This window comes from Humulus lupulus, chromosome 3 (genome assembly GCF_963169125.1).
Source record: "Humulus lupulus chromosome 3, drHumLupu1.1, whole genome shotgun sequence".
NCBI lineage: Eukaryota > Viridiplantae > Streptophyta > Magnoliopsida > Rosales > Cannabaceae > Humulus > Humulus lupulus.
In genome coordinates this window covers 107,705,166-107,717,356 of record NC_084795.1, presented here as the reverse complement: position 1 = coordinate 107,717,356, position 12,191 = coordinate 107,705,166, and the positions used below count along the sequence as shown (strand labels likewise).

Sequence of the window (12,191 nt, the reverse complement as noted above, 5' to 3'; positions counted from 1 at the left end):
AATGTTAAACATGTAGATCTTGAAAAAATACCTAAAAAAAAAAAAAATCACCCCAAACGAACACCCGAGTGAAAAATTATGTCTCTTGCAAGAATTGCATCGAGCACCATCGAGCATTATCGAGCTATCATCGAACCACCATCGAGCTAAGTCATTTTTTCATGAAAAATCATGATTTTGAAGGTCTCATTGAGCTGGCATCGAGCCACTATCGAGCTACCATCGAACCGCCATCGAGCACTATCGAGCAACCATTCGCTGGGGCCTTCAAGATCAAGATTTTCATGAAAAAATGACTTAGCTTGATGGTGGTTCGATGGTAGCTCGATAGTGGCTCGATGCAATTCTTGCAAGAGACATAATTTTTCACTCGGGTGTCCGTTTCGGGTGATTTTTTTTTATTTTGGGTATTTTTTCAAGATCTACACGTTTAACATGCTCATATGTACATTTGGGAAGTTTAAAACTTAAAAATATACCAAAAGATGTCTTAAACATGAGGTATGTTTGCACTTTTGTATTTTTTACAAGTGTTACACTTCACAAATGTGCATATTAACATGTCAAACGTGTAGATCTTGAAAAAATACCAAAAATAAAAAAAATCACCCCAAACGGACACCCGAGTGAAAAATTCTGTCTCTTGCAAGAATTGCATCGAGCATCATCGAGCCATTATCGAGCTACCATCGAACCACCATCGAGCTAAGTCATTTTTTCATGAAAAATCATGTTTTTGAAGGTCCCATCGAGCTGGCATCGAGCACCATCGAACCACCACGAGCAAGGTCAATTTTCTGCAAATTTCAGAGTTTCAGATCTGAAAAAAATCGCCAAAAAAACCAAAAAATCATGTCCAAATCTGTTCGAAATATAATATTTAGTGTTGGTGGTGGTGTGAGGTGAGAGAGAGTGAAATAAGAGAGAGAGAGAGAGAGAGAAGAGAGAAGAGAGAAGAGAGAAGAGAGAAATGAGGAATGAAAAGTGAAGAAGAAATGGTAAGGGCATTTTGGGTAAAGTACAAAAAAGTAGCATTATTTTTTAAATTTTAATATGCCTAACATTTTTTTGTAATTATAACTTTTATCAAGTATATAAATTGAAATTTCCCAATTAGAAACCATAATTGGTTGATGAATTGAGATTCTAATTCTATACTCATCTAAAGTGGCTTTCAAAAAAAAATTCTCTAAAACCTTAAACAAAACTGGGAAAAGTCTAAAAAGGACAGGTTCAATCACTTTATATATATATTTTTTATTTTTTTTATTTTACGTAATGTCATAACAATAAGTTATTTTTTAAAAACATAACAAAAATACTTTTGGTATCATCAGCCTATATTAATAAATAGTATAAATATAGGATATGTAGAATTTTCTTTTTTAAGGAAAATATAGGATAGGTAGATTAAAGATACGGATAATGGTTGTAGTGAAGATGTAATAAGTTGGATTAGGAGTGGCAATAAATAAATTGGATCTATTTTGAACCGATCAAAGCCTATCTAACTCTAATAGTTGCCACCAATCAAGACGAAGCATGGTCCTAAATGTTGAGAGGATTCTGGTTCATTTTCTGACGTGGTTTCATTGAATTTCGCTTAATGGGTTACAAGAAAAAATAACTACTAGCTCTCTCTCCAACTAAAGGGGAATTGGAAGCCATTACATAATTAAAATCAGCAAAAACTATGATAGTGATAAGGAACTTTTATCCCTAGGTGTCAACATTATATACGCGTAGCTCTACCCCGACTTAGCTGCTCAAACACGTCATTTTCCTAAGCTTCACAAACAAAAATAAGTGAAATAAATCTAATACTAACTATTTATAACACTTCGTTAATTCCTAGTTGCTATTTGATTATGTTTTTATTTATTAAAGCCATTTGATTGAGCAATAACCCTTTTAGGTTTGGGAAGATTACAGAGATGTGACTTGTGATAGTGTCATGAATATAACAAAAGATATGAACAAGATATTTGGTTCACCAAGAAAGTATTAAAGTGCTTAATGCTGGTCAATCAAGTTCATTTTCCTCGTAACTTTACTGCAACTTTCCTTGGGCTGATCCAATGATAGTTTTTTTTTTGTCTTTCATGTTGACTATTTCCTTCGTAAACCGTATGCTATATCTTCTTTATGTATTTTAAATCTAAAGGTCATATAACAAACGGACCTCATATATGTCTTCACTTGGAACAAACTTCGTATAATATTCCCAGTGTCTGCGTAAATCAACATCTATATCAATCTATAAATATATATATATATATGTGTGTATATATATATATATATATATATAGGAACGAGAATCTGCGTAGTAGAAATCGATCCTAAAAAAACCTTGTCATAAAAAATAAAATAAAATAACCCTTGAAGCGGAAAAGGGTTTATTTGATTACCAAATATATGTCAAAATTCACTAAAATAATACACATCGTAAAACCAAGCTACAAAAGTTGAATCTATATAATAACATAACAAAATCTTGGATTCAGAAGGATTGCGAAATGACTAGTTGTTAAAGTTTAACAGCAAAGTCATCTATAAATAAGGGCCAAACCTCTTGGCGAAACATATAACAAAATAGTAACATTAAATTAATATTGAATGATATTTGCCTCTACGTTGAGGTGCGTGTAACACTGAAGGAAAAAGGAAAGAGAAACTCACCTTTTAAGCCGACCTCAGCTCAGGTATAGGAGTTACCTTCCTGTCTCTATATGAGCATAGATTACATAAAATTTACATAAGTTCCCCGTACAATCAATGATCCATAAATAAAAAAGACAATATTGAACATTTTCATTTTTTACTTTCAAGCCATATAGGGCAACATATGGCTTGAAACTAACTAATGAAATGGGAACCCTGGCATGGCATAGAGTTTGTGTTCCTCATCAGAACATAAGTTGCACGAAAGCACGAGTTTATCATTTGTTATCATACAAAATGGTATACATTCCAACCTGCCTATCCTAACCTTGTCACATGGGCATTGGCAAATTAAGTCGTTTCATGAGGCGGATCTTACTTTACCACTAAACACAAAATGGTATTCTAATCTTCTATCCTAGGTCCAGACACAAGTTGCCCTACATTTTTTAATATGGTGTATGATTTGTAACTTTAAGATAAATGATCCTGACCTTGTTCCCAGATTCTAAAATGAGAGTGCTCTCCGTGCCTTTGAAGAAATATCAGAATAAGACCAAAATTTAATCTGGATAAGCAACAGTAAAAATCACTTTTTAAAGAATCTATCGATGTCTACCAATACGAGTCACTATGTACCGTCCCTTCTCCAGATCATAAATCGTCTTCAACTGTGGCTTTCTCCACTTTGATATAGACCACACTGTAAACACCAATACTGCAAATATGGCAATTAGTGAGATGAGAGTGGGCAAGTCATCACCAAGAATAGTGACAATCCAATAAGAGTGATGCACTTCTAAATCAGCTGTGGTTTGCAAGATGAAAGCTCCTAAAGGCCAATCGAGTGGAATATCTTCCACCTGACTAGCAACTGCAATCCTGGTAAAAAATAATAATTACAAACAATAGGCTTAAGCAATAGAATTCACAATGGCATGTGAACTCAAATTTCTATAAAAATATAAGCACACAATGCAGGGATCGCATAAAAATGGGTAGGGAATAACTAAAAATATAGTAAGATCATCGCAACTTCAATAATATGATATTGAGGGCTGTGCATTTCTTTAGGCTTCAAGGCAAGCATAATGTAGCTCTGGATATATCACAAGAAAGTAACAGTCATCACACAGCCAAATTCAATGACCGCTGTGAATTATTGAACAGAAGCTTATAGGTGAAGAACGCTAAAATATTTAGGTCTCTACATTTGTGTAGTTTAGTTCTTTTATTAAAAGAAGGAAGTAATGCTGCAGTAAAGTAACATACCTTTCCTCATCCAATGCAATTCCAAAAGTGTCATGAAGTAAGGCTACAATATAAGCAGAAGAGAAGCAATAGTGGAGCAAATCTTCCTCATGAAGTGAGTGGTATCTCTTCATCAGCTTTGACCAATCTTCTTCACAAAATTGTTGTCCAGCCATAATAAGGTCAGAAAGGAATGCCTTTTGGCCAAGACCAAAGAACTAATAAAAAGAAAAAGGAAAATAAAATATAATCAGAAGTGAAAACATTCACATACCATATAAATAATCAGGAAAATACAAGAATGTTAAAAGAACCTGTGGAAAATTAGCCTTTGATAAAGAATAAAACCTTTAAATAGGCACTGTACAATTAAAAACAAATTTGGTATTTAATACCAAATATTCTAGATTAATTACAAATATTCTAGAGTAAATCAATTAGCCTAAAACTAAATAATCTAATTATAGTAACTTTATAATAATTCAGCTTGGTTTCCTCATTGGAAAGATACTGAGTAAATGCTTGATATACAATATTTTCTACACCATAGAGATTCCACATGCCTAACTTGCAAACTAACTCGTTGAAACTTTCTATTGATAGCCCTTTAGTTAGTAAGTCAGCATGTTGTTGCTTGCTTGGAATATATACAACAAATAGTTCCTTTCCGTCAATCTTTTCTTTAATGAAGTGCCTATCCACTTCAATATGCTTGGTTCTGTCGTGATGGACTGGGTTGTGTGCTATGGTGATTGCTGACTTGCTGTCGCTATACAACTTTAAAGGCTCAGTCCTTTGAAGTTTTAATTCTTCAAGTATGCGTTTGATCCAAATTAATTTGCATACTCCTGGAGCAAGAGCTTTGAGTTCTACTTCGGCACTACTTAGGACTACCACTGGTTGCTTCGTACTCCTCCAAGTAACCAAGTTCCCCCATACCCTGGTATAATATCCAATTGTTGATCTTCTATCTTCAACTGACCCTGGCCTCAACACCTCTTTTCTCATTATTTTTTAATAGCAATCCATTTTCTGGTGTTTTCTTCAAATAACGTAAAATTTTGTACACAACTTCCAAGTGTTCTTCGAATGGATTGTGCACGTATTGGCCAACTAAGCTCACAGAAAATGCATTATCGGGTCTTGTGTGGGATAGGTAGATCAATTTTCCACTAACTGCCGGTACATTCCTTTGTCAATTGGCTTCTCTTTTGTTAGTTTATACTTGCTTTTTGGTTCAACTGGTGTTGTCATAGGTTTACAACCACACATTCATGTTTCCTTGAGTAGATCTAGGACATATTTCCTTTGAGACACAACAATTCCTTGTTTTGTTCTTGCAACAAAATAATTCATTGGTCCAAGATCTTTTACCTCGAATTCTTGGGCTAGCAAGTCTTTAAGTCTTTTTTCTCTCCATAATCATCATCGGTGAATATATCAACATAGACAATGAGAATAGTTACATTACCCTTTTTGGGAGTGTTTGAAGAACAAGGTATGATCTGATTGAGCATGTTTATACCCATACTGTTTTACTACCCAATTAAATCTTTCAAACTATGTCTATGAAGATTGTTTTAAGCCGTAGAGAGATTTTTTCAGATGACAAACATTTACTTGTCCATATATTTCCTCGAAGCCTGGAGGGATTCTCATCCAAATGCCTATTGAGGATGACATTTTTGATGTCTAGTTGTAGGGGCCAATCGAGATTTGCAGTAACTGATAGCAGAACCCTGACTGTGTTTAACTTGACAACAGGTGCAAACGTCTCGTTGTAGTCCACTCCATATGTTTGGGTGAACCCTTTTGCAATTAGTCTCGCTTTGTATCGGTCTATCGTACCAGCATCCCTGTTTTTAACCGTAAATACCCACTTACATCCAACCGCATGTTTATCTCTGGGTCGATTGACTATTGTCCACGTTGTGTTGGTTTCTAGAGCCTCAATTTCCTCGTAGACTGCTTTCTTCCATTCTTTCTGTGAGAGGGCTGCAGTAATATCCTTAGGAACTACCACTTGCTCGACTTTAACTAGGAAAACTTTATATTTCAGAGTTACTAGACATTGGATGTAGAGTACAACTTCGGGCTCTCCTCCTCTTGGTAATAGGTAACTCAGATTCGGGATTCACCATATTAGAAGGCTCAACATTAGGAACATCATTAGGCAAGATGGGATTGAGAAAAAGATCACTAACATTAGGAACAGTCTGTGGGTCAAACTCATGAGATGTTGGAGCAGTAGTTGGTTGTATTACTTGACGGTCCTTTGATCGTCGAGAGTAAACTAAAAGTTCTTTAGTTTGGGGCTAAGATAGTTGCTCAAATGTTCCTATGTTAGATAGAGAAGGAGATGAAAGATTGATGTGAATAGTTTGATCAATTTCTGGGATAGCTTTAGGTAGGCAAGTATCCCAACTAGAAACTTCACTCACTGTCCCTCCCTGAATGTTGTTCTTCATTGAATGTGACATCTAAGGAGACATACATACGTCGAGTAGAAGGTTTATAGCATTTATACCCTTTTTATGGTAGAAGAGTAGCCCAAAAAAACACACCTAAGAGCACGTGGATGAAATTTGGATCGTTTTGAACCTAGAACATGGACATAAGAAGTACAACCAAATGTTTTTAAGGGGAAATTAGAACCAAGATGAGTATGTGGATATGTTTTAAGAAGGATAGAGAGTGGAGTTTGAAAGTTTAACACTCGAGAGGGCATACAATTTATGAGCTAGACAGCGATAAGGATAGCCTCACCCCAAAAATATTGATAGATAGATGTGGTATACATTAAGGCCCTAGCAACCTCCAACAGGTGTCTACTTTTGCATTCGGAAATCCCATTTTGTTGGGGTGTGCCTACACATGAACTCTTATGAATGATGCCAAGAGATAGAAAATAATCACCTAAAATGGAATTAAAATATTCAGTGTCATTATTTGTGTGCAACACTTGAAGATTAGCATTGAGGATTTTTTATCATAGAATGGAAGTTTCTATATGTCATGGCCGCATCAGATTTCTGTTTAAGAAGAAAAGCCAAGCTAACACGTGTGTGGTCATCAATGAAAGTGATGAAACATCTAGTATAAGTGGCATTGGTTATTCTAGATGGTCTCCATATATCACTATGAATAAGAGTAAAGGGTTGGGTTGATTTGTAAGTTACCAACGAAAAATAGCATATGTATGTTTAGCAAACTGACAAATGTCACACTTAAAGGAGCTCAAATTTTTATTTTGAAACAACTTAGGAAAGAGATTTTAAATAGGAAAAACTAGGGTTTCCTAGCCTATAATGTCAATATCATTATTACAAGAAGCAATACAACCAGAAACAAAAGTTTTATTTACTTGAGCATGAGGAATCAGATCAATGTACTACAACCCATTACATGCCTTTACACTCCCAATCATCTTCCCTGAGGACATATCCTGAAAAGTACAATAGAGTGGTGAGAAAGAGGCAAAACATTGCTAATCTCGAGTGACTTTGCTGACAGAGAGCAGATTACGCGATAGATTTGGGACATGAAGGACATCATAGAGAGATAGAGGGGGATAAATATATAGACCCTTTACAAGCCACAGAGGAGAGGGAATCATCAGCAATCTTAATTTTTTGAGTACTTGGACAAGGAGTGTCTGTGGTAAACTGATGGGACTGACCAGTCATGTGATCTGAGGCCCTAAATCCACAATCCAGCAAAGTTTTGAACATTGAAGGCAGCGAAGGTACCTGGATGTGAAGAGGATGATAGAACAGATGCCGTAGCATTCTTAGAGGTATTAAGCAACTGATGGAGTTAGGTGATATGAGCTGGAGTGAATGGGAAAGGCTCAGATGGAGTGGCAATGAAGGGCTGGCCTTCCGAAGGGGCACAAGTAGAGGAACGAGGCTTCCAATCAGAAGAGTATTTGGTGAGAGTGGCCATAAGGAAAGAGACGAAGGCTAAGAGAAAAAAAGGAGCCTTCGAAGTTTCTAGTTTAGAGTGAAATGTCTGATACCATGTGGAAAATTAGTCTTTGATTATCTTTTTTGATAGAGAATAAGACCTTTGAATAGGCACTGTACAGGTATAAACAAATCTGGTATTTAATGTCGTATAAACAAATCTTGTATTTAATGCTAAATATTCTAGATTAATTACAGAGTTTCTAGAGTAAATCAATTAGCCTAAAACTTAATAATCTAATTATAGTAACTTTCTAATAATTAAGCTTGGTTTCCTTATTGGAAAGACATTGAGTAAATGCTTAATATACAATATTTTCTACAGAAACAACTGTTTCTCCACAGATGGATCCACAGTTCAGAGCACTTATAAGCAAGAAACTAAGAAAGCATGGAAGATTGACCTTGGAAGTATGGAAGAAATTCTCTGTTGCCAGAAATTTCCCCTGAAGCTTAGGCATGAATGTTGATCCTATATAGCAGTGTTGAGATGAGCAATTCTCTGCATGACGGAAAAAGATATAATTAGAACAAATAACTACCATCATAGGTGAAATATATCATAATATAAAACAAGACTTCTAACCTTTTCCTTTTTGTAACATCATTAAGGCGGCAGATCTGCACTCTGAGAAGTTCCCTTTAGATGGAAGAGTCGATGGGTATTTATTATTTTCATTCAGCAAACCAGGAGAGAGCTTCCACGACTCTCCACCATGTGAGTAGCCTGTAGGAGTACAAGGATCGGTTGACAACCCCTCCTGAACAGATTTAGCTGTTGCATTAATGGGGAAAATGTAAGAATTCGTGAAAGACTATCCTGTTTCATATGCTTTGAAAGTAAACAATAATTCAGTAATGTTTCATAAAATAATCCAAGTCTAAGATGTATACAGGTGTCAAGAACTATTGTTAAAGACAGATAAAACATACTTCAAAAAAGAAAAACATGTATATTACCCAAGTTGAACTCTCCCAATGTAAGTGCTCGCCTCAACAAGTCATATGCAACATTCTGCAAAATTAAACTAATTATAAGTTAGAACAGTTCAACCATAACTAGGTTTAAACCCAAAATATCATCTGTACAAAATCTAAGAAGATAGTTAACTGCAATTAAGTGGTTAGTTAGAAGCAGTAGATTTTGCACAGACATCAAAATGATCTAATCGAAACATTTAACAGAACTCATAAAAGAAAGGGCATGTTCTTCAACTCAAATTAACAAGAAAGAGCCTCTACAACTACAATTTAAACTATCTACAGCCACTTACTTCTTACTAAAAAAAACAAGCGAAGTCTGCATCACAAAACAACATTATGTGAAAGTAAACATGTTGATAACAATATATGCACAAATAGTCAAATAGTATAAATGAACAATTTACCTGACCAAAATGAAGAAAGCTGTGACTGTAGAGATTGTAAGTGATATTTCTAAACTTTATAGCTCGAGAATACTCAGAAGGCATTGTCTCACTGGAAACAAAGGTAACCTGGAATTAAAAAAAAATCAAGAAATTCTTACTCATATAATCCAATTCAAACTGCTTGCAAGCTGGATAAAAATCTTTGTTTGAATGGGAGGGGGAGTGACATGTTTTGAGTCATATTTTGAAAGAATGCTTCAAATATTCACCACATACAAGCATGCAATACTTTTGAAGTGCATTTGAAGACCAAGTAGGGTCAAGAATCATGATGGTGAAAAGATAACTACAGGCTTTTACTAATATTATGAAAAAAAAATTAAAAAAAACAGGGAACTAAACCTGAGCAGATGCTCCCCCGAGTTCAATAATCCCAGTAGTCTGAAGAGGATCACTTCCAAGAGAGCCAAGGGCATAGTTTGCAACAACCCACGCATACATCCCTTCCTCAGAGCCTAAAACAACCGTAAGTTTCAGTATTTAGTCTCTGGAAAGCAATTATAAATTTCAAACCTTGAAGTAAACGTTGGGATGGTAGAATGAAACTAAAAGAATTTAAATTTCACAAAGAAGAAAAGATTTTGCTTTATCTTCTGTATATGTGATAGAAGATATGACAACATTAACAACAAAAGTTGCACCTGACTGACATAAATGATGAAACTATCCTATACTCAATAATATATAACGTCTGAATGTGGTGTCATAGACAGTCAATTTCATAAAATTCTGAATCTAATTCCTTTCATGGTTGTTACGAAGTCATCCTAACAAAACTTGTAACACTGAACCAGAAAGCCTTCATTTCCCCAAAAAGTCTGCTCATGTCTCTTCCTCCAAAAGATGAATTCATACAAGTACATAACGATCTCATTGTCTTTTACTTACTTCCCACGGTTTCTAAAGATCATGCCATTTGAGAAATGAACTAATTACACATTTTTATTCCCATTGCAACAAATCTTTTTTTCCCTAAAACATTGCAACAATGTCTAATTCTTCATAATTAAACAGCATAATAACAAAACTAAGGCCAGAAAATCCCATGCTATACCAGTAATGACCGAAGCCCACTCGTCCCGGAAATTGAACCCAGAAGCTCTAAGCGTCCGCCTACAAGAACCCAAAATTCGATCCTGAACAGACGAGTCGAGTAAGCGGAGCCCCGCCGTCGCCATTAGTCTAATATCTGTTTCCCTCCAGGATTCCTTCGGAACCCGTTCCTTAACAAATGCCAGGAGCTCCGTCAACGACCCGCCAGCCGCTTCCGGATCATCCGAATAAGCGGAAAGCCCTGGATTAACTCTCATCGACACCGACCCACTGTTCCCGAAATCAAACACGGCATTCTGACCCTCCAACTCGAACCCGAACACGTGGATTCGGGTCCCCGTGCTACCTCCATCGATGATAATCCCATACCTTTTATTCCCAAAACCTCTTGAACTTCGGGCGTGAACAAAAAAATAGCACAACAATAAAAAAACGAAAGTAACGGCAATGGAAGCGAGAATTAGGAAATTGGATCTGGTTCCATGCTTGGGTCCGCGAGCAAAGAGATTGGATCGGGCAGCGGGACGCATCGGTAGCTTTATCGGATCCATATCGTTGGAAGCCCCTGAATCAACTGGTTTTCGGGCATTCGACCGTCGCATTCAAAAATCTAAGAAGGTAGTGGAAGAGGAAGATGAAGACGAAACTCATGAAAATTATTTCTGAAAAACGCGACAACAGAAATTAATAACTACGTGTGTATAGTGTATATGATAAGCTTCGATACTTTTTGAAATTATTGTTGGGATCGGAGACGGAGAGGGGCAATCGTCAACTTCTTCTTTATTTTTAATTTTTTTTTTATATATAATTTCTGCCCTAATTCTTTCTCTCCCTGTCTACCGATCACGTCGTGTTCTTCTTGGTCTGGTCGATTGAAGGTCGACGAGAGCATTTATTTTTCTATTTTTTTTATTACTTTCTCATTCTATACGAGATGGGCTTAATTGTCTGAATTGGCCTGCAAGAGAACAGATCACCCAGCCCAAAACCAGGACTAGTTCCTAAGCTGGAACAAACATATAATGATATCATCGTAAAATACATGCGAATTATGTAGGAATTTTCCTTCCTAAATACAAACATTATTTACAAAAATTAATTCACTATAAATAATTACAAAAATTACCAACTTTATTTAAAAGTAAAATCCTTTAAATACTTTTTATTTAAAAAAAAAAAAAAAAAACCTCATCCCACAAAAAGTAGTAGGCATCCCTCAAGAAACGAGGAGCGTGGAAAAATTAGGAGCAATCTCATTGTAGAGATTTTTCCTGTTTTGTTAGGCTTTTCAAAAACAACTTAATGGTTATTTATGATATTTGTTGACTCGTTTTTTTTGTTAATTCGGCTAACACTCAAAGAATAATATTGAGAATATTTTTTTAGAGCTAAATAAAGTATAAGAAATGTATCTGGTGCCCAAAAATAATAGATAGAAAGAGTTTTATAGTGATTCAACCCCAAAATGATAGTCTACATCCACTTAGTCACTGTCATTGATCTTGCAAACAATGGATTACATTTGTATTTAGCTTTTAACTATTTGACTCTATTGAAGATGGACAGAGCTCTCTCTGTGAAAAGTTGTCGCCCCATTTTTCCTATCCCCTCTCCTCTTATTTATATTGAAGAGTTAGGGTTACATTTGAGTGTGGGCTTAAGTTATTGGGCTTGGCCCAAGAATTATACAAAGTTACAATTGAATAGGCTCTAGGCATGATCTGGGCTGATGGGTAGTGATACTCCAAAAATGGGTATAACAATTGCCCCCTAAGTCAGTCTTCATGTTTGCATAAGGCTAACTTATCGTGTGAACTTTATTCAGGTT

The 12,191-nt window shown here is 35.7% G+C and overlaps 1 protein-coding gene across 1 annotated transcript; it reads right to left on the bottom strand.

Annotated features, from left to right (window-relative positions):
• Positions 1-2,585: 2,585 nt before the first annotated feature.
• On the bottom strand, positions 2,586-11,351 carry LOC133823049 (probable apyrase 6). Its single transcript, XM_062255624.1, has 8 exons — positions 10,362-11,351; positions 9,650-9,762; positions 9,266-9,373; positions 8,838-8,892; positions 8,464-8,652; positions 8,282-8,379; positions 3,934-4,130; positions 2,586-3,543 (listed from the first exon to the last, which is right to left on the bottom strand). Exons 1-8 carry the CDS (start codon positions 10,960-10,962, stop codon positions 3,267-3,269), a joined length of 1,638 nt encoding a protein of 545 aa, XP_062111608.1. The 5' UTR covers positions 10,963-11,351; the 3' UTR covers positions 2,586-3,266.
• Between the last annotated feature and the right edge of the window lie 840 nt (positions 11,352-12,191).

Bases quoted from the DNA above. Each gene is read 5' to 3' on its own strand.
- LOC133823049 (XM_062255624.1), bottom strand. From the start codon at position 10,962: ATGCGACGGTCGAATGCCCGAAAACCAGTTGATTCAGGGGCTTCCAAC. The intron at 8,653-8,837 runs GTAATATACATG...TTAATGCAACAG, and splicing joins ATTGGGAGAGTTCAACTTGG to CTAAATCTGTTCAGGAGGGG. The intron at 8,380-8,463 runs GTTAGAAGTCTT...TCCGTCATGCAG, and splicing joins GATGTTACAAAAAGGAAAAG to AGAATTGCTCATCTCAACAC.